The 22,984-nt window shown below is 42.3% G+C and overlaps 1 protein-coding gene across 2 annotated transcripts in view; it reads left to right on the forward strand.

Annotated features, from left to right (window-relative positions):
• DSCAM (DS cell adhesion molecule) overlaps positions 1-22,984 on the forward strand; it is a gene marked incomplete at its 5' end in the record, with an annotated part of 739,398 nt that overhangs the window by 129,439 nt on the left and 586,975 nt on the right. Inside the window, one exon of one of the 2 annotated variants that reach the window (XM_082393800.1) lies at positions 5,213-5,359. In XM_082393800.1, the coding sequence (XP_082249926.1) occupies positions 5,213-5,359 (147 nt within the window). Of the gene's footprint in view, positions 1-1,477; positions 5,360-22,984 lie in introns of both variants that reach the window. The other variant, XM_082393801.1, reaches the window with a different exon arrangement.

The following is a 22,984-nucleotide window of genomic DNA, read 5'->3' on the forward strand; positions in this document are numbered from 1 at the left end:
ACTTTAAGACTTATTGTAAAGATAAGTATTATAAACATAAGTAATAGAATCCAGAAATTGATCTATACATACATGGACTCCTGAAATTTGACAAAGATGCAAAGGGAATTGAGTGAAAAAAGAAAGTTATTATGACAAGTGATGCTGGAAAAAGTTTATATCCATGTGCAAAAAAACAAAAAAGCTTCAGTCCACACTTTGCACTGTATACAAAAATTAACTCAAAATGGATCATAGACCTAAATATAAATCAATAAACTTTTAAAGAAAAAAATGGGAGAAAATTTTTGCAACCTTGAGTTATTTAAAGAATTCTTAGATATGACACCAAAAGTTAAATCCATAAAAAACAAGTTGTTATATTGAATTTTATCAAGATTAAAAACTTCTGCTCATTTAAAGATACTGTTAGGAGAATAGAAAGGCAGGCCACTGCCTGGGAGAAAATACTTCCAAGTCATATATCTGTTAAAGGGCTTTTATCTAGAAATGTAATGAAATCTGAATACTCGATCATAAGAAAGCAAACAAACACCCCTATTTTAAAAAATGGGTTAGCAATTTGGAGAGGTAGAGCAACAAAAAAGATATGCAATGACTAGTGAGCACATGAAAGATGCTTAGCATCATTAATCTTGAAGGAAATGAAAATTAAAACCACAATGATACAGATTCCTCTGCATATTTAAAATTTAAAACAATGACCGACCAAGTGTTAGTGAGAATATGTAGCACCTGGGACTCTCATAAACTTCCGGTGGGAATGTAAATGGTACAGCCTCTTTGGACAGTTAGTTTCTTGAAAAGACAAACACCTACCATATATTCCATCCATTCTATACTTAGGTACTTACCCAAAGCATATGTCCACACAAAGAGTCTTACATGAATGTTCATAGCAGCTTTATTTGTAATGGCCAAAAGTGGGTGAAAGAAGTCCATCATCAGATAAATGGATAAATTGCTACTTATCCATACAAGGGGATGAAAAGGAATGGATTATTGATAAGACAGTAGCAGGGAGGCATCTCAAAATAGTTATACTGAATAGAAGAAGCCAGGTAAGTCTTATATGATCCATTTATATAAACTCTAAAACATGCAGACTAATCTATAATGATGGAAAGCACATCCATGGTTGCCTATAAAGAGGATGGGAAGGAGGGATTCCATAGGAGAATAAGTAAACTTTTGGATGATGGATCTATCTTTATCTTGGCTATGGTGGTGACTTCATGGGTATGTACATGTGTTAAAACATCAGTAAATATGTGCAGTTTATTGAATGTCAATTATATCTTATAAAGTTGGTTTAAGAAAAAGCCAGTGATAGCATGTGTCTGACCTACTAGAGTTGTCTTGATGTTCATATAATAACAGTAGCTAATAATAGCTGCACATATGGTGGGCATCTATATACCTCTCTGCCCAGGCCACACTAACCCCCTTAATTGTCTCTTGCATCCACATAATGCAGAATGGTCTTGAGTCCCTGGTCACAGGTGATTGAACTGATGGAGGGCAGTTAAACAAGCTAGTCTATCAGTTCCTGTGTCCTCTGAAATTGAAGCTGAAATCTTGAGAGAGAGATTTTGGGAACTGTGGGCCAGACACCTTCCATCTTCCCTGTGGCCCAGAAAAGCAGAGGAAGCCTATCTGTGGGGAAAGAGAAGGATGAGGCCAGAATCAAAGGGACACAGGCTGCGGTACCCTTCCCAAGGCCCTCTTGCTGGTTCCAGAGCTTGTAGTGTCTTCAGCTCAAGGTAGCTCAGGTAGGCTTCTCCGGCCAGCAGTCAGAGAGACTCAATAAACAGGTTATGTGCTAGACATTGTGCCAGGTCCTCTAGAGACATTCTCTATGTTAACTGCACAACCATGGGAAGTAGATGTTATTTCCATCCTCAGATGAAGGAAATAGAGGCCTCTGTGAGCCTGTTGCTGGCTGTTCGCAGCGGCTGTGGTCGGGAGGCTGGGTTAGCTAAACAGCACTGGGCCAGTGTCTCAGTCTCTGGAGTATTCTGTGCTCACTTCCACTTTGCTCTTCTCCCTGTTTCCTCTCTGCCTCCTCAGTCCTTCTGGTCCTTCAGGGCCGGCTTCAGGCACCCAGCTTCCCTCCTTCCCTGAACTCCTGTTACCTTCAGTCATTTTCAGGACCATGCACTTCAGTCTTTGCCTGTTTTCTTCCAGGTGTTCTGCCATGTGAATTTTCTTTCTTTCTTCAGTTAATTATTCCATAAAATGTGAGGATTTCCTTAGACCCTGAGCAGTCCTTGACATGAGGATGTGTTCAGGATATAACTGAATATTTAAAGCATCTCCCAAGTTAAGTAATCAGCTACAAAATAAAAGAGAAAAAAAAAAAACCCCACAGTTTCTATAAAAGTGATGTTGTGTCTTAGGGTCTCGTGCCTCAGATAACCATTTCCCCAATAGGATGGACATTGGGCATAAAGCCCTCCTACCTGCCCAAAGTCTTCTGGTGTTCCTAAGGCATCCAACCCTGGGGCATTTGTTTATGTTTTATCACTTCAGACATAAGGATCAAGGGGGTTAGGAACAATCTGAATCCAACCTATCAGGAAAGGACCTGCCTTCCTTGGCAATGCCCAGTTCTCCAAACTTTCTCCATCCCATCTTCCCACTTCCTCTGATTGCTGCATAGGCAGATTGGGATCAGGGCTGACTTCATGGGATGGGGTCAGTGTGGTCACACAAGGCTGAGGGCCCTGCGCTCAGGCTTCAAGCTCTCCTGTTGCCATCTTGAAATACTAATGCTTCTATCTTTCCATTTGTGTTTTGTGAGTGAAGTGTGATGGGAGAATGGAACATGCTCTGGGGGCTTGGTTTCTCAGCTCTTGCAGGGTCCTGTCTCATGCCACCCCCTGGGGTGGGTTCCCAGCCACCCTTTCCTCAGGCTCTGGGTGCCCCAAGCCCCATTGGGCCTTCACCTCCCTAACCCCACCCAATGGCCACTGCTGCCCCTTTGGTCCCTGGTGCCCTGAGCCCTTCGCAGCCTCTTCCTCCTTGCCCCATCCAGCAAACACTGGCACCCTGCATCCAGTGGAGGCCTGGGCAGAGGTATGGGTGGAGTGGGTACACAGTGGAGCGTGGCGGAGCCTGTCTCTGCCCCAGGCTAGCAGCGCCGCAGTGCATTAGCAAGCAACTTGCCGGGGGTAAGCCTCTTGCCCACCTCCCATTCTCTTTAGGCACTTTCTCTTGTCCCCGCCCTTTCCTGTCTGAGACATAGAACTTGGCTCCTTTCCTTGATTTCCATTAAAAATTCCCCCACCACTTGTTTGCCATTTGTTGCCATTTGTTTACTGAAGGTTTGGGGAGATGGAGTGACCTTATAGCTTAGAAACAAACATCAGCAAACACAAACTTAAATTGGACTCATACACCTGCTTAGGTGACCCCATCCCTGTGATAGTGAGCTCTTTCTGTTGCCCTTCACCATGCTGTCCAGTCCCCTATTCTCTTCTGTTCTCTGCTCCTTTTCCTATTTTCTGTCTTCTACTCTCCCACTAGGACCAAATTCTCATTCATTGATGAGTTTGATTAATTCATCTGTCTCTTCGTTGCCTCTTTCCAATTTATGACTGTAGACCTCCACTCCCTCAAAAGGGCTATTTATTGAGGTGTTTTTCTGTACAAAGTCAGTTTCCCCCTCTGTGTGTAACAGTGATGTTTCTGGGGTCAGGCCCTTGAGTACCCTGAATGATTGCCCAGTGGACCTCCTGCAGATGTGGAACTGCCACCTGGACCATCACATCATATTGCACAAAGAGTGCAGGAATGAGGGTGTCAAAAGATTTTTAAACTTCTGAAAGTCTCTCTGGTTTGGGATAGGAATGAAAAAATTCTCCAAGTTGGGAAAATATTATATAGTAATCTTTAAAACTCAGTACTGGGAGCCATCCTCTTATCAATACTCTTAATAATGGCATACTCTGATGCTAAACTACTTAGCATATCACAGAGCTAGCACCAATCTTAAAAGTGCTTCTTCTAGAGCATTATTTATGTCTGCCTATTAGGAGATTTCCCTTTAGAAACTCATTCTTATATCTGTTGGTATATTAATTTCTTTTGAAATTAATTTCATGGCCAGTTTTCTTGACACATATTTGTCCAATAAATGACTAAAACTTTTAAGAGAGCTAATTAGATGGTAAGATAAGTTGTCTCTTTGGGTATCTTAGAAAAATCATAGACTTACAGAATTCAGACCTTGAATCTTCCTATCCCAACCCCCTCATTTCAAATTTGAGGAAATAAAACTGGAGAAATAAGTCTTTTGCCCATATTTATAGAGCCGGAGGGAGGCATAACCTGGGTTAGACACACCCACGTCTCCTTATCCTGGAAGCAGAGGTCTTCCCCACACCAGGAGATGGTGTGGATCCAGGTAGATTTATCCAAACTGTTCATGGCAGGCATGGTTCTGGGTGCTTTAGCCACAATAACTGATTGAATCATCAAAATTGACTTACTTGGTAGATATTCTTATCAAAATCCCCATTATATGGGTGGCAAGAGAACTTGCTCACTGTAAAGTGGTAGGGCCTGGATTTGAACCCAGGCAGTTGGGCTTGCAGGGTGGGCACTGGATCCCTGCACCCCTTGCCTCTAGCCTCGACATCTAGTTTGTGGAAGTCCCCTCTGGGCACTTTCTGGGCTACTCCTAGTGTTGGGAATGTCTGGGCAGGCTCCCTTAATCAGCATGCTTCCCTAAGTGATGGGAAGCAGAATGATTCTTTCCAAAACTGCTTTGCCACTGTCATAAAAATTACTTATGAAGAGTCGTTTTAATTGTCACATAGTTTCGAGGATTCCCAGGAGAGGTTGCCTTTCTTGATTTTTTAATTCTTTTCCTTGATAGTCTGAAATTTTTTCCTTTGTCCTCAGAGGACATGGAGGGAAATTTCCCATCATCATAACTTCTGTTTAAGAAACTACTTCCCACATCCAGATGTGTTTAGAGAGTAGATTAACTGCTTTTAGATATACTCATGCTTTTTTAGTTCTTAGTGTAGTTTATTGTTAACAGAATGAACGTCTTTAAGACATGAAATGTAAGTTTCTTAAAAATTTTTTTCCAATAAATAGATTTGATGCAATTGATACGTGGAAGATACAGTGTGTATATTCAGATGGGATCCTCTGGGAATGAGCCTGTGTGTGATACCGGGGTCCTCTTCTTGCCTTCCAGTTTTACGGGAGCCCTATACAGTCCGTGTGGAGGACCAGAAAACCATGAGAGGCAATGTTGCGGTCTTCAAGTGCATTATCCCCTCCTCGGTGGAGGCGTACATCACTGTTGTCTCATGGGAGAAAGACACCGTCTCACTCGTCTCAGGTAGGACAGTGGGCTTCCCAGGCGCAGGGCGCCGGGCTCACCTGCTCGCCGCTTGTTCTGCGTATCGAATTGGGTCTCCGTCTATATGCGCGTCATAATTAAGAATTAGTATGCTTAAAGTTGACGCTGCTGTGTGATTAAATGTGATGTCAGTGTTTTCTGTTGGTTTATGTGGCTCGACTCAGATATTCTCCAGTGAATTGACCGATGGATAGAAATTAGTTCCTTGTGCTATGCGTATAATCATTATGTTACTTTTAAAAGGAGATTTTCTTTTTATTTCTGCTCCTGGGAAGAGGAAAGTAGGATTATTGTGTCTGTGAGCAACCTCAGGGCTGATATCGTGGTATTCTCTATAATCTGGAAAATGGAAACCCTTATTTCATGCTGTTCTCGCCTTTTCAAATGTCTTCAGAGTTATGTGGCCTCTTTCTTGAAGATTCTATTTAGAATATGTAGTCAGCACTGAAATATATATATGTCTATTTATATCTGTATATATATGTAAATAAATAATTTCCTGGTTTATTTTTGGTGTCTAGAAATGGTACCACTGAAGTCTAGCTTCTAAGACGTTGTGGCTCTTCTTTTCTCATGGTTTTTAAGCTGAGTTCTTGCTCCTTGCTACTTATCTGGAAAGGCCATGCAGACGCTAGGCTCACTTTTTCTGTTTTGCACATCTTTGGGTAATGCCTGTTGGATACTTTTGGAAAACAGTCATGATGAGCATTGAATGTGGTATAATGGTATAAATGATTGTTTTTCTTTACATGTCCCTATGCACATGTGTGCAAGTGAGTGCATGCACACACACACACACATTTTATTGTAACTCTTGAATACCACCAACTTTGTGTCAGCTTGCAGAGGTAAGAAATTGGAACTAAACTCCCATGGTGAAAGAGCATTTTTATTTGGCTTATTGATTTGCTAGACAGGATAGGTTACTATTACAACAAGGACCATTAAAAAAATCATTAAACCATCACACAGTCCAAATCAAAAATTAAATTGTTGGTCTTTATAGCACATTACAGTGAACTAGGATGTGATAGATGTTTTTGGCTTTCCTTAATATCATCTTCACAGTGAATTTGAAGTCCCTCACACTTTACTGAACAGTAAATTCCTTGCTGTTATGTTAATTAATCATAGTAATTTGTTAACTTAGAATGTTGAAAAAATACTAAGCTTAAGACCTGAAATGTGATTGCAATAATCAGAAGAGAGACTCACCTGTACAATTTTATTTGCTCATTTCGATTGTTTAATGGTCTTACTTGCTTTTCTTTAGAGGTCATTTTACTTTCTTGATAGCAGATGGAGAGATGTGATGACAGTCAGTCTGGCTGAGCCCAGAATCAGAGTCAGGAGCACTCAGAAGTACACAGCAGGGGCTTGTGGGTTCAGGGAAGGGGAGAAATTGGGGCGATGTTTGCAATCTCCCACATTCAGGGGCCATCAAATATGCAACCTCCGTGTCTGCCCTAGAAGGGGAAGAGAGCAGGGGAGAATGACAGACTGCCTCTAAGTGCTTCTACTTGGAGGTGACAGATGTCATTTCTGTTCATATTTAATTGGCGAAGCAAGTCACATGGCCATGGCTGACTTCACTGGGACATGTGCCTGGAAGGAGAGAACTGGAACCATGGATGAGAAATAGAAATGTCTACCATGAGGTTATATATCTATATCTGTATCTATCTAATCTATATATCTGTATCTATTCTTATGTTTCCCAGACATCTTTAATTAATGGTATGCTTTTATTCAGTTTTCACCTTTTTGTAATCTATGTGAATAGACTTTTTTCTCCTTCCAACAGGAACCTAATTAAAATAAAATGAGAGGAGTTTTGTGTGTGGTCAGTGGAGGGGGTGCTGACATGCATACAGTTGATATCTTGCCGATGAGAACCGCTGACCCCGTGTCCTCTCCTCAGTCGTGCGTTGGAGCTTTATCCTTTGGCAAAAGTTTTAAAACAACACAGCATGGACTGTGGGCTTTTCTTTTTTCACAAAAGTATCAGAAAACCAATATTGTACAGGCTTTTACCTCATGAAGGAATACATCCGTAGTAAGGTTTTGTTGTTTATCAGTAAGTTATTTAAACAAGCACAAGTTATCCCCCAGATGTTGCACATGGAAGAGAGAGAGAGAGAGGTTGAGACACATACAGAAAGAGATATTTTTATACTCAGGTATTTCAACCGGAGGACAGGGCCTCAAAGCAGTGTTATGATCTGTAAGTAGGAAGTCTGGAATCACACCTTATAATGGGACTTACTGTCGCTTACTGTCAGACCCTGTTCCCAGTGCCTGAGCCCCATCCTCTGAGGTTGCAAAAATGCCCAGGGAAGGAGGTGATGAAGCCACTGGAAATGACAAAATGGTTAAATAGAGTAGGAATCTTAATAAAAGCCAGTTTGGGGTGGTTTAGATGGAGAAGGGTTACATTTCTCTTTAGGGCCCAGAGTGTGGCAGGGCACAGGTAGCCACACGTAGGAGGCAGGGAGGCTCCGAGGAGGAGGCTGGGACCTCCCTCCAACACGTCCCAAAGGCTGAGCGGTGGCGGGGGGAGTACTGGGGCGTCTAGACTGGAGGGGACGACCGTGCCCAGCACAGAGGTCCCAGGGACTGAGAGGCATTTCCCGAGTTGGCTCTGAGTCCAGCAGAGACATCCTGGATGCTCTATGTAAAAGGTTAATTCATCTCTACTTTGTAAACGAACTGAGGGCTCCTGAAACTCCTTGTTGCGCTTGGCTAGATTGTCAGTGGCTGTCAGCTCGCCTTCTCTCCCCTGGGTCTGCAGTAACCCTGGCCGGGAAGCTTGTCCCAGCAAAGCACATCTACTCTGCACAGACCATCTCCAGAATTTCTGATTCTCTAGGTGGAGAAAAGCAGGGACCTAGATCAGCCATGAAACAGGCCTGTGTGAGGACCCTTGTGCCGTGAGGTTGGGGGAGGACCAGAGGGGTGCTGGTGGGGCTTCCCTGAGAAAGCTCAGAGCCAGGGGCAGTCAAGAGGGGGTTCGGCGGCCTGTGCAGGCGAGGCTGTCCACCGAGGTGACGTTCCGGTGCCACTGCTCAGCCCCATGGGGCCAGAGCCTGGGGGACCAGAGCAGCAAAGGCCTGCTTTTAGCAGATGAGCCTTGGGGCTCGAGGCCAGGGCTCTTGGGCAGCCAGCTAAGGTAAATGGGTATCTGTTGTCTAGGCTTTCCTTTTCAAAGGAAAAGAAATTTAAGGTGTGTGTATTCCTATAAAAAGAAACACAAAGGCTTCTATTGGCACAGCATACTAATTTTGCCAGTTATCTTGGTTGAGAGAGTAAGGGACTGCGTTACATTCTCACAGGGGTGAGTGCACCAGCCAAGGTCTGTCTGGGTTTCCATGGGAGCAGCGTGGTGTCACAGGCCATTCTGACCGTGGCATCACTGGCTTAATGCATGTTGGGTCGTGCCCTGATTTCTTCCCGGGGAGGTTTTGAGTTGGCCTGGATGTAGGCTCAGGAATCAAGTTGTGCCTCTTTGTCATGTGAGATCATTAGATCACTGATGTTAAGAAATGTAAATGAGTTCATTTATTTTGATCAGTCTTCGGAAGGAATACTTCAGTGGTCTTGGTATAGCCTGAATGTTTGCGTCCCCTCAAAATTCATGCTGACGTCCTAACCCCCAGTGGGATGGTATTTGGAGATGGGACCTTTGGGAGGTGATTACGGTTAGATGAGGTCATGAGGGTGTGGCCCCCATGATGGGATTCGTGTCCTTGTAAGAAGAGAACGGAGCTCTCTCTCCAACATGTGAGGATAGAGTGAGAAGGCAGCTGTCTGCAACCCAGAAATCCGAAAGAAGGCTCTCACCACACCACAACCACGCTAGCACCCTGGTCTCTGACTTCAGCCTCCAGAGCTATCAGAAGTAAATGTCTGTTGTTTAAGCCCCCTGCCCCACCATCTGTGGTATTTTGTCTTAGCAGCAGAGCTAAGACAGGCCTAAGGGAAGGACTCTCATAATTCCCCCCGGGAAGGAAAGGCTCATTGCATCTGATGCCGCTGTGCCCTCTGTTTTGCTGTCTACCTGGGCCCCAGGACACCCCGTGGTCGACCTTCACTCTCAGACTTCAGCAGTGGATGACAGGAGGCTTGTAAATGTGTGGAGACCAAAAAGCTCAGGCATGGGCACCACCGTGTATGTAAAGTCCTCTATTAATATGATGGCCCCTCTATTAATATGATGACTTGCTGCCTTCCTGAAATAAGCCAGGAAAAACAAGCATGATGAGGCCTGAATGCATTTTTAAAGCACACTTATCACTTCTCTTCCTCTAAGCAAAAATGAGATCCTTTGAATATCAGATGTTAATGTAACCCAATAAAAATGTAGTAGTTTGAGGGGCTTCCCTGGTGGTGCAGTGGTTAAGAATCCACCTGCCAATGCAGGGGACACGGGTTCGAGCCCTGGTCCGGGAAGATCCCACATGCCACGGAGCAACTAAGCCCGTGTGCCACAACTACTGAGCCTGTGCTCTAGAGCCCGTGAGCCACAAATACTGAGCCCGCGTGCCACAACTACTGAAGCCCGCACGCCTAGAGCCTGTGCTCCCCAATAGGAGAAGCCACCGCAATGAGAAGCCCACGCACCGCAACAAAGAGTAGCCCCTGCTCGCCGCAACTAGAGAAAGCCTGCATGCAGGAACCAAGACCCAACACAGCCAAAAATAAATGAATAAATAAATAAATTATTTTAAAAAATGTAATAGTTCGAGTAGGGATGCACTGTGGGAGGTTCTGCTGATGTGGGGATGGATATGTAGGACACCATCCTGGAAAAGAATAATATCAACAGCTTTATAGCCGGGTTTCACTGAATGGCCTGTTGTGAATTTCTTCCCGATTAAGGGGGCCAGCAGTCAGAGAACGCAGCGTTCGTGTCTGTTTTCCTCGGATGAAATTCTGACAGTCTCACTGGGGCTTTAGCTACATTAACATCAAAGACACAGCCCAAGGGTAACCGGATTTGGAAAATGGGAAGGGCAAACATTCCCAGAGGATCTACCTCCCTCTCTTGCACTGGCCCAAATTTCTGTTTCAATATCTCCCATCTGAACGCCTCTATTAGTGATGACTCAAGGAGAATTTTATCTCTTAGGATCAATGAGTTTAAGTCCAAGGATGATTATCTTCTTCCTGTATTTCAAGTAAAGTGAACAATTTTCTGCCCACATTAAATATCAAAGGACCTCAGCCTAGCACTTCACATGAAACGTTTATTGTGGGTTTTGGATGCTGTCTTTGGGTCTGGTCATCATAGATAAGGCAGGGCCTGTGCTTTAAGAAGCATCCCCCTCTCCAGGCCCCCATGGAGATGGCTTCTGCTTTTAGGGAGCTCAGGGGAGAGATTACTGTGCTGTGTGGGGTGTGAGTGCTGTGAGAGCCATATGGGCGAACGTTACAAGAACACACACCCCTTCTCATGATGTTGCCTGGGGAGATCACTTCATAAAAGAAGTGATCTTTTAAGAAAGTCTTTGCATTTTAGGATGGGAAAAATAATTACGTTGTGTATATGAGGCAAGGTTTTCCTTAAGCACGTTTCAGCAGACTTAAACTAAAAGCAGATTTGATGTGATCTGTGCTCTTTGGGAAGGAGAGAGGAGCACAGCTGTAGGGGGCAGGGTGTGTAATGCTGCGGTGGGCGGTGCAGTATTTGCCTCCTGTGTTCTGTTCGTGTAACGCAGAGCTCTGCGAGCCCATGATCCCTCTTTCCAAGGCACTTGCATTTTAATTTTACTTCTAGTCACTGGGCATTTTCAAGGCAATCTCCTACATAGCTGCTCAGGTTGCCATGGCGATGAGACCCCATTCTGCCCTCAAGGTGCTTATGAGCAAAAGGAATGAGATCAACATCAAAATGATGTAAGGAGCAGACCTGTAATCACCTGAAAGCTTCAGTTTTGATTTTTAAGGTACTGGAGAGTTACAGAATTAAGAAGCATTTCTTTAACATTCACTAAAAATAAATTTATAGGACCAAATGAAAACTGTAAGAGAAATATCTTTCTGTCTATCTATCTCTCTATCTCTCTATCTATCTATCTATCTACTTATCTATCCATCCATCAGTCCATCTACCTATCATCTATCTATATTGATTTTCAGCAAATAGGAGCCTCATTTCAAACACAGGAAATTATTCTTCACACAGGAGGTATACAGCAGACTGGAATTCAAAGGGTGAAGAGATGTAATATTTTCACTGTGTTTATTTTGGGGAGTGGAATAATATATTCCATGTGGAAGTTTACTGGAAGGGAGAGTCCTGTTCTCTTTCTTTTTAAAAGCCATTAATTGATGATAATTTTGCCATTTAAGTCCATTGCTCACTAAATTAGTTTTTACATGTTATTCTACTGCCACCTGGAAGTAATTAGAAACAGGGTTGTTTACAGATCTGGAGAAAGCTCACATGACAGTGAGATTAGAGGTCGTATTGATGAGGGGCTCGAGCCCGGCTTTTCAAAAATGACCAGCTAATGAGACCCCGGAAGACCCAGAGCAAACAGAGGGCCTACTACTAGCCTTCATAAAGAAGGCAAATCCCCACTCTCAAAATTAGAAACTGTACATTGTAGATTATAGCCTGAAACAAACAAACAAAAATATGTTTTTGACTTTTGAACTCCTGAGGGAGGGAGAGAGACCCATAGCAATAGGCATGTTAACATAATATTTAAACAAGAAAAGGAAACAAGAGAGAATGGTAGCAGATTTAGCCTGGAGCATCTCTGGAGTGCTGGGGTGTGTGTGTGTGAGTGTGTGTGTGTGTGTGTGTGTGTGTGTGTGTGTGTGTGTGTGTGTGTGAGAAACACTCTGCTATGAAGGTGTTGGTCGTTAGGTCAGCCTAAAATGCCCCTTGATTTCCTACTCCGAGTGTTACCAGGAGAATGTGGCTTCTAATTGCAGCTCTGACACAGATTAGCTGGGTAATGCAGGGAAAGTGACTCTTTTGCCGCAGCTTCCTCATGGGACGAACGTTAGTTTCATTGGTTCCCCTCACAATAAAATAGCAGGATATTAAAATTACAAACTGAATATTCCACTTCTCAAGCCAACCACTGTCCAAGTTATTTTTTTTTCTTCTTAGATTTAATCTCATAATATTTTAGTGTTATGCATGTGTCAGAGGTTTGGTCATTCATTGGGAAGACTCCCAGGATTCTGCATATCATCGTACTGTAGGCAATGCTGGGGTTTATCACAATGTGAAAGGGTACAGAGCAAACTCAGCAAAGGGGAAAGGTACATGGGGAGAAGTCTGGAGGAAACCCGGTGCAAGCTTCCAAGAGTTCTTTCCCCACAGAGGATGTGCTTATGACCCCAGCAGAGAGCAGTGACAGCAGATGAATACAGAATGCCATCTACCAGGGAGCTCATTAAAGACTTGGTGCCCAAAGTTTTTACTGGAGGGCTGGTCACGTAGGCATGTGCATGGCATGTCCCCAAATTCCAGACTCCTAGAAGGAAAGTAGGTCTTCACGTAAACAGTATTGTTTATACAGTTTAATCACAGCGAGCCACTCTTATCCATTGTGGGGGGCAGGAACCCTCCCAGAATTCCAGTTCCCAGACACCAGCCAAGGGTCAACTCGCAACAGGCCTTTCTAAGGGTAGCAGTCTCAGACCAACCGTGTTAACTCTTGTCTGTACAATGCAACTTCAATGATGGTGCCTCATTATTATTATTATTATTATTATTATTACTATTTTGGCCACGCTGGTGGGGCTTGCGGGATCTTAGTTCCCCGACCAGGGATTGAACCCGTGCCCTTGGTAGTAAAAGCACGGAGTCTTAACTACTGGACTGCCAGGGAATTCCTGATGGTGCCTCATTATTTTCACTCATTTTTTCCCTCATTCAGCCATCACTTTTTGCATATCCCCAGCCCCAAACGTTGGAAAAATCAAGTGAATAAGACAGTCTATACTTGGAGGACTTTATCACATAATATCCATATATTTACAGCCTTTACATAGATCTCACCCCAAATTCTCTAATATCCCCAAACACACTGACCCAGATTCTTTCCTAGCTCCACCTGAATGTCAATACAGTTTTATTTTATGTTCAGCTGTTAGGGATCTCCTACCTGTTCTCCTCTCTACCTGCAATGTCTGGTTCTTTCTAGACATGAGAAATAGATGGTAAGCCGAGTCAATTAGACGTTATTTGGACCGCAGTGCATTTTCTGGTCTCTTGCTCCTCTGTGAGACTTCATCTCAGGGAAGTTGAAGACAATAACAGGATCATTCACAAAATATTATCAGGCAGTGACGACAATGAATGATGCTGTTGATGTTTTCATTATCATCAAGCTGAAGTCAGAAGTCGCGAATTGAAATTTGCTTGGGCGACGTGCCATAGTATAAGAAAGCAGGGTTCAAGATTTCCAAACATAGTTTTTGACTCAGAATAAGAGGTCAGTGTGAAATCAAGGCCAAGACCTGAGATGAACATGAATTATGCGGGGCTCTTGGTGCTGCTTCCTAGGCATGAGGCAAGCCCAAGTGGAAGAAGGTCCCTTACTATATGTGTCTGTGGCAGGAGCTCCAGAGAACCAGCAAGCAGCGGCACCACAGTTGTCTGCCCTTTGTGGCTTTAACTCCAGGCAGATGGGGCAGGATCGTAAACTTCTAGCATCCTAGAGCTGGCTGGAGACTGGGGACCCTGACCATTCACAACAATTAATTTTAACTGCCCTTCACGGTCTCTCCAGACCTTTGGATATTTCTGCTGATCTGTTTCGTGTTGTTGAAAGTAGCTTTCCCAAGCTTTTCCTCGGAGTTCTTAAGACCCTCATTCCCAGCCCACTGTGGGTCTACTCTCTAATGTTCAAAAGATAATATCTTTTTACTTCGTTGAGTGTGAAACCACCTCTCTCGGATGACCCCTCCTACCTCAAACATTGTATTTGTCATGTTTTCTCTCACAGGAAGAGATGGTCCTCTTTCCTTCCAGTCTACTCCCAACCAGCGCTGTGGTCATGATTCCCCCTTTACTTTTCTAGGACCTGGTTCCGTCAATTCTCTCCTCTGTTGCCACCATCACCTCCTCAGTGGTTACTGTATTTCTTGTGACACAGGTGCTCAGCTCCCCCAGTTTTAAAGAAAACTTTCCCTTTGCCAGCTTTCATACTACTGTATGCTTTCATTCATTCTGTTTTCCCCTGGAAAACTTATTAAAAGAATAGTCTATACTCATTGCTACTCCTAGTCTGTACTGATTTGGGCTATGCCTCTTACATTTTACTGAAACTCACCTTGTCAAGGTCACTCATGGCATCCTAGTGTCAGATCCCAAGGCCATCTCTTGGTGCAAGTTCTCTCTGACTTCCTTCTCCATTGGGTGCCCTGTTACACTGCCTGGGTGACTTCCTCCTGTCTATATCTTCATTATCTCTTTCCTTGAGTTCACATCTTTTCTTCCCTGCTCATAAATGTGAGTAGCCCCCAGAACTCAGTCCTCCCCACCTCTCCCTCTCAATCTCCGGTTTCTCTGTCGTTCATTTCATCCCTTTCTCAGACTTCATCCATGACTTCTGCATTGATGACCCTGACATTGGCTCTGTCTTCTCTCCTGGGATTGATTAATCCCCACTGCCTGCTCCCTTCCTGCCATTTCCAACTGAGGACAACTAACGCAGAGCTAAGCATTTCTCACAGCCACGAATGGATTTGCCTTTGCATTACTCTTTTTTTTTTTTTTTTTCCCAGGTAGTAACTGTTAGTTTCCAAAGAATCACAACCTAGGTGGCTTGAAAAAACAGAAATTTATTCTGTCACAGGTCTGGAAGTCAGAGGTCTGAGATCAAGGTCTCAGGAAGGCTGTGCTCTCTCTGAAGGCTCTAAGGGAAAAATTGCTCATGTGTCTGTGCTTACAATAATCCTCAGTGTTCCTTAGCCTGTGGACATACCACTCCAATCTCTCTCTCTGTTGTCACGTGGCTGTCTTCCTCTGTGTGTGACTCTGTGTCTCTTCTCTTCTTATGAGGACACCAGTCATGTTGGATTAAGGACCCACCCTACTCCAGTATGATCTCATCTTGACTAATTACATCTGCAGTGACCCTATTTTCAAATAAGGTCACATTCTGAGGTTCCCGGAAGGACGTGAATTTTGGGAGAACGCTATTCAACCCACTACATTAACAAATCCTTTCAATTCCTTTTTGACCTTCTCTCATATTTTACATCTTTCTATTTCCTGCTTGACACATAATAGACAATGCATATTAGAGGAGATCTTTAAATTTTTGTTTTTAAAGGAAGGAGACAAAAATCAGAAAGCCTCAGCGGTGTGGCAAGAGGTGCCAATACCCGGCTGTTCATGTGCTGTCCCCCACTCCACCCCAGCTGTGTCAGGACGCCAGCTGGCAGCCTCCCCATCAGCTGTCTCTCCTCCAGCTGCGTGGAGCTCACACCGTGTCACACTGGGTTGGGAGCCAGGATGGGACAGAATCAAGATGGTCCAGGGCCAAGACACCGGGGCTGTAGGCTAACGGCTTGACTTGTATTTTCAGATCATACTATGGACTGACTTGTGCTCCCACCCCCCTAATGCATAAGGTCTAACCCCCAGTGTGGATGTGTCTGGAGATGGGGTCTGTAGATGGTAATTAAGGTTAGGTGGGATCATAAAGGTTGGGCCCTAATCCAACAGGACTGTGGCCTTGTAAGAGGAAGAGAGATATGTGAGTCCACAGCAAGAAGGGAAGACATCTCACCAGACCCCAACCATGCTGGGACCCTAATCTCGGACTTCCAGCCTCCAGAACTGTGAGAAATACATACGTGCTGTTTAAGCCCCTGAGTCTATGGTGCTCTGTTACAGCAGCCCAAGCTGGCTAGCACAGATAATATGCATGTAAACTCACTTTCTGAATCTAATTCTGCAATTCCTGAACTCCGCATGTTACAGTGCTTCCCTACTCGACTTTCTGGGTTATGTATCAGTAATACCGCGTAACATGTTATGAAGCAATTTGGTGACACAGTGAGCACTCAGGTTTTTGATAAATGATACTGTTTTCGGGTGCAGCGGATTATCTGGCATCTCAGAGTCCTGTGTTTCCCTTCTCTATAGAACGTGGGTCAGTTATTAATGGAAAAATGCAGACTACAGTGCCCGCCCTTATCCGTGGGGGATACAATCCAAGCCCTCCAGTGGATGTCTGAAACTATGGAGAGTCCCCAATCCTATATATACTGTGTTTTTGCCCATATATACATACATACATACCTATGATAAAGTTTAATTGATAAATTAGGCACAGTAAGAGAATATCTTAGTTGCCAGCATCACTATTCTTGGGCACTGGGGCCATTATTAAGTAAAGTAGGTGTTACTAGAACCGAGAGGGCTACTAAGTGACGACGGGTAGGTAGCTTATTTGGTGTGGGTACGCTAGACAAAGTGGTGATGCATATCCCGTGTGGGATGGAGTGGGCTGGTGCAAAACTTCGTCATGCTACTGAGAACGGGCGCACAATTTAAAAGTGATGAATTATTTATTTCTGGAATTTTCCGCTTAATATTTTTGGACCTCAGGTGACAGTGGGTAACTGAAACCTCAGAAGGCAAAACCATGGATAAGGGGGGACGACTATACATTTCCCAAATGACGAGTGGTCTGAAAACTTACATGCAATTAATTTTTTCCCCCCAAATACCCCAAATTCCAAAGTCAGTTCCAAGGTAACTCTGGTTTTATTAGATGAACAATCACTTAGTACTGAAACATCTACAACTAAGCCATATTTGGACAATTGCATTGACTGTGCTGTGTCTATGTGTGGAGAAGTAGTGAGAATATTTATAGACTGTTTCAGGCTCTTTAGTTTCTGGAATATCGTGATGATGCCCAGTGTTGACTGCTCAGAAGTAGGCTGTATAAAGATTGAAAATCCCCAGCACACGTTGCTTTGCAGGAGGGCATAGTTGAGATGTTCTTTTCAGAGATGCTGATAAGCAGACAGAGTAAATAAGGAAATACAGGCTTCTTAACGTCTCCCAATTGGGTCACACGCTCTTCCAGGGAAGGTTTCAGGCTTCTGCCCGCCTTCCATTTTGCCAAGTCTGCACGAGGGCTTGAGTTTGAACTCAGAGAGACCTGGCTTTGGATCTCAATTTCACAGCTGTGGGAGCTTCAACAATTAATTGCCTCTCTGTGGAATTGGACACAGCATTTTTATAAAGATTAGAAATGCCAGGCAAGGTGTTCCTTTTTAGCCAATTTCTGCTCTCTGGCTGTGCACTTGGCTATCTCGTCAGAAGGTACAAGGATGGAGTCTGAAGCCGCTGTCCAAATCCACGTTCCAGGCCCACCACGGACCATGCCGTGACCTTGCGCTAATCACATAGTCTTTCTTTGCCTGTTTCCTCAGTCATAAAATGGTAACAATACAATGTTGAAACATTCCAATGAATTAATACATGTAAAGTGCTTAGAACAGTGTTTGACATAAATTTTGACATTATTACTCTTGTAATTCTTATCTCCTATCTATCTAAAGTGTTCCTCCTCCAGAAACTGGGTAGTCAGGACTCCATGGTCCAAAACAAATAAGAAGCTGCTGTGTGGAGCTTGTTAGGGGTACAAACAGAAGTAATTCTATTTAAGAAGAGTTGTTAAAATGCGAGGTGTCCTGAAGAAGTTGTGGGTAAACGATCCAAAATCTTGCAAATTCAATGTAAGAGCATAAGAATGCTACGGAACTAATAGTTGTGTTGGATTTTATCAAAATAAACAACTTTTTGTTAAATGTTTACTTTTCTTAAACAGATATTGGATGATGTAAAAATGAAATAATCTTATTTTTTGCCTTAACCATCACAGATATATCAGAATATATGTTTGCAGGAAGGGTTTGGACTTAGATTAAAACACTTGCAACACATTTGGGTTATTAAATAGCTAACAATGTATGTCACGTTATGCCTGACAACTTCACAACAACCTCATAGGTCATTATTCTCATCAGCCCAGGTGAAGAAACTGAGGCACAGAGAATTTCAGTAACTTGTGCAAGGTCCTATATTGCAATTCTCTCTCTCTAAAAGATAGAGATTTTTCGTTTAAAAAACACACAAACTTTCTTTCAGTCCATAGTCCATAAACGCATGAGTCAACACAAGTTGTCAACATTGCATGACACACAACTTTAACAGCTTTAACTCGAGAGTAGGAACTTGTTTAAGCAAGTAAAACATTTTAAAGTATGGTATGATCCAAACTAGACTTACCTTTCTGGACATTTGATCTATTTAGAGCATTTTATTGTGTTTGAGGACAATATGCTTAATGTTTTTTGAAACAATATTGCACAACTAAAGAAAAATCAAAATAGATGAAACTGACTAGGATAAAAATAATTTTCTTAATTTCAGTTTTATTTAAACTTGACCCTTCCCATTGACCTCAAGTATAATATTATGATACCTGGTACATGGTAGGAGCTTAATAGATATTTGTTAAATGAATGTCGAATGAGCAACATTTCCATCAAAGTGGTGGTGCTATTTCCTTTCAAATTATTCTTAATGCTTTATGGAGAGCTCTTACTTTCCTATAAATTTTTTTCTTCCTCTGCACAGTACAATTTCAAATCAGCCTCTTCACCCAATGCATAGAGTGTCTGAGCAGGTGCATCAGAGGTAACCTGGGATTTCACAGCTGACTTTCGCACAGAGATATCCAAATCCCCAGTATTTAGTAGTCCCAAAGCAAAAGCTGTCTTCTTTTATTTTCATGAAATGATTTTATTTTTGTAAATGTCTTACAATGTTATGCTGCAGTATTTGTTAAAATATAGCACTGAATAAGTCAACGAAAATCCTTATATGCCAAGACATTTAGAGGCATTGTATAGCATTTCTTGATGCACTGGGTCCACAACCAAGCCATTGTTCCTAAGACATCACTCTTCTTGTTAATCTAAAGGGAGATACCCACACGGGCACACACATTTGGTAAACACAGAGTGTGAACTCTGTATGGCTGTTGTGTGTGCGTGTGCCTGTTTCAAATAGGGATCAGTGTGCTCCAGCAGTTTATGATGCTGCATCTAAAAATTGTAGAATTTCTGTGTGGAAGAGCTTCAGAGTATCTCTCTCACCTGGACGGTGGAGCCCTGAAAGGTCACTTGGTGGGCAGCAGGAATGGCAGCCGCCTAGCCAGAGGGCTCACCCTCATGAGCCTGGTTGAGGATGGGAATGCTGCCTGGACCATCCTTCCATCTCTATCACAGGACGCGATTTTGCATCGGAAAATTATTTCTTGGTGGAAGAAAGAGTCATCGGGGCAGTGAGTGGCAAAGTGGAGGCTCAAACCTGAGATTTTGTGTGGCTGTTTTTGCACAAGTGATTTTAAATTCCTTCATTGCTGTCATTTAATCATTTACTATATACATAAGGTGTAGTTTTTAAAGTTGCCATTTTTATTATATGACCCATTTAAAAAGGGCACAGGTGAGCTAGAGGTACACAGAAATAACTTACTTAAAGTCAATAGGTTTACTATATTGAAGAATGGGCAAAGACCAATGGGATGCTTTTAATTATTGATTTGAAAGAAGTTCATTGAAAACTGTACGTCTCAAGATGAATCATTTTGGCCTTAAAATTCTGAGTTTCTAAGTTTTATTTCAATAGCAAATATATAAAAGCCATTTTGATGCAGACAATATGTTGTATATCTGGGAATGTTTACTGGTAGTTTCTGAAAGAGAAACCATATATATATATTTCTTTATAGATAGAAATGTCCTCAGATCAATGTTTCTTGACCTTTTTTTGGATCAGGGATGTGCTGAGGAAATAATGAAAACTGTGGAACAGTGGATCCCCAGGAAAACACATTAGCACCCAAACCTGCATTAATTCCAGGCCTTTTTCCTTCCCTTCAACCTCACCATCCATTTACACCCTCCTAACCCCATCCTTACTTCCCCTAGCCCAGATTAACTAGGTATTCATACCAGGTTAAACACTCTGATAGAAATGCTGGGTAGTCTCTCTCTCTCTGTCTCTGTCTCTCTGTTTTTGAACTCAATTTTATATTGAAACCTTCAGGCTCACTGTTTTTTTTTTTAATTTTTTCTTATTGGGGTATAGTTGTTTTACAATGTTGTGTTAGTTTCTACTGTACAGTGAAGTGGAGTTCCCAGTGCTATACAGCAGGTTCTTTTTAGTTATCTATTTTATACATATGAGTGTATATATGTCAATCCCAATCTCCCAATTCACCCCACCCCCTCCACTCTTTTTCTGATATCTGATTTGTCTCTGCTTCTTTTGCTCCATCTGTTATGCATATATATTTTTTTCCTTCTGTGCCCCTTGAATTGTACCAGTAACTTTCACTGCAATTGTTCTCATAGCAGGAAAAGCAAGGGGTTTTTATAAAAAGCCTTCATCAAGTCATTTTCAAACTGCAGATGCTTTAAGAAAAGCCATACTGAGTTCCCCCCTCCCTAATTAGATGGTGAAATTTTTAGTTCTTGGCACTGTTATCTGTTTGAATTGAAACCCTATCATTGAAAAAGCCAAATGAACTTAAAACTGAGGCGGGCCATTTCCCAAAAGGGAATGCAGCCAGTCTCCAGACCTCCATGGAGAGCCAGACACACACAGTCTGGATGCACGTGACACGTTTCCACAGCTCCCAGCTCCAAGTTAAGTAATTTGCTCACGAAAAAATTATCCTGAGATTCAGGATCTTTTAAAAAATCGTCTGTATTACAAGTTACTCCGTGAATAACCAAATGTTAAAGAAAAGTATATTTCAGCCTTGCAGGTAATTTTTAAATGATCCACTTTTTTAAACTCATCCAAAAAAATGAGTTTTTTCAGAGCTCATAAACTGTGCATTGTTGATATTTTCTGTTAGTCTATGTCCCAGTTATTCCCTCTTCTGTTGAGTTTTACTTCATCTCTTGTCATTAAATGAGGAAAAAATATACCAATGTATGTTTCAGTCATTTCCTCTTGTGCTGATTTCTACACCAGCCCCGTCACTAAAAGAAGAAAATCTAAGCCTCCCATTGCTGGTCATGCCTTCAGTGATGACCCCATGAAAGGTTCCCATGAAACTCTGAAATCGATTTTAGATGTGAGACACAGAACCTTTGGTTTCTTGGAGTCCTGTTGCGAGCTCTTCACTGGACTCCTTACGTGATTTATTAACGTCCTGAACACGCAAATCCAGGTTTATTCCCCTGAATCTCTTGCTCTTGTTTACTGGGTTCAATTTGTTGAAACAAAAGACGAATACATATGTGTTCCTCTCTTCCTTTATCAAAATTACCAAACTGTTTACCTTAAACACCTTTAACTTTATACTGAAATATTTAAAAAAATGTTGTAGATAGTAATGTATGTAGATGCATAATTATTAACCTTTCTAAGAAAAATAATGAAGCTGGAAAACTAATTTCATGTATTTAAAGTATTCATTGATTGCACATCCATCGCTGATAATCTCAAATCCTATACCTGTTTGCTGTACATGGGAAAAAATATATCCAAAGTTGTTTTTATTTTAAAGGTAGGATCTAAGATTAAGCTACTTTTTACTAATAGTGGCTATTGATTTATAGATCTTTTACATATGCCCTTGTGAAATAGTTATTCAGGAGTAGCACAAGAAGGCCTATGGGCATGTGATTTAGGATATTTCCGTTTTGGAGGGTCCATTAAATTGACAAGTGTTAAATTGACATTAAAGTGTCAAGAATTTTAAACCCCATGTGTAACAGCAGAGGTGTTAAAGGTGATGAGATCTATGTAAAGCTTTGGTACAATTCTTTATGTATATCAGGTTATTACATAGGACACCAAATCCAGGTTTACAGAGAAGTTTATCTGTTTATTAGTAACTATTCAATGAGACCAGAATTTAAAGACTGGTGGGAAAAGAGCAATTTAGAATGCACTTTTTCCTTTAAATTTGGAGGGATTTACTCTTAGTCTCAAATCCTTTTTTAAAACAATTAGATGGGACAGAAACTATCATTTAGGGACAGTTATCTGAACTCAGTTATAGAAGTGAAGTATTGGAGGGGGGTCCCGTAGGAGGGACTGCATATCAGATGGAAATGAAAGAAAAACTAGAGGAAGAAAGGAAAAGCAAATACACCACACGTATACATTTCATTCTGTGCACCCGTATTCTCTCTGACGGCTGCATGATTAATTCAAAGATTTATTGATTTTCTTCTCTGCTCTAGCCTGCTGACCTGATTTTGTTGGCAGGTTTGTGTGGCCCAAACCAATCTGACAGTCATGAATGTGCTCCACATTAGTCCCCGTGGTCTGCAACGAATATTTTATGCCTAGTCCTTATCAGCAGTGACCGAACACAAGAGAGAGATCCATTAGCACACCTTCCTGTGCCATGCCATGAAAGGAATTCAGAGACGCCAGCCTAAAAACAGAAGCGGCTGGAATGATTTGTTTTAACAAATGTGAATGTGTGTGTGTGTGTGAGTGTGTGTTTATGTATATATAAATGTTGACGTGGAAGTGGTGGCTTTTTTACTCTCAGTGACAGACATTAACCAACATTTAGT

Source organism: Balaenoptera borealis, assembly GCF_965194805.1.
Source record: "Balaenoptera borealis genome assembly, chromosome: 5".
Taxonomy (NCBI): Eukaryota; Metazoa; Chordata; class Mammalia; order Artiodactyla; family Balaenopteridae; genus Balaenoptera; species Balaenoptera borealis.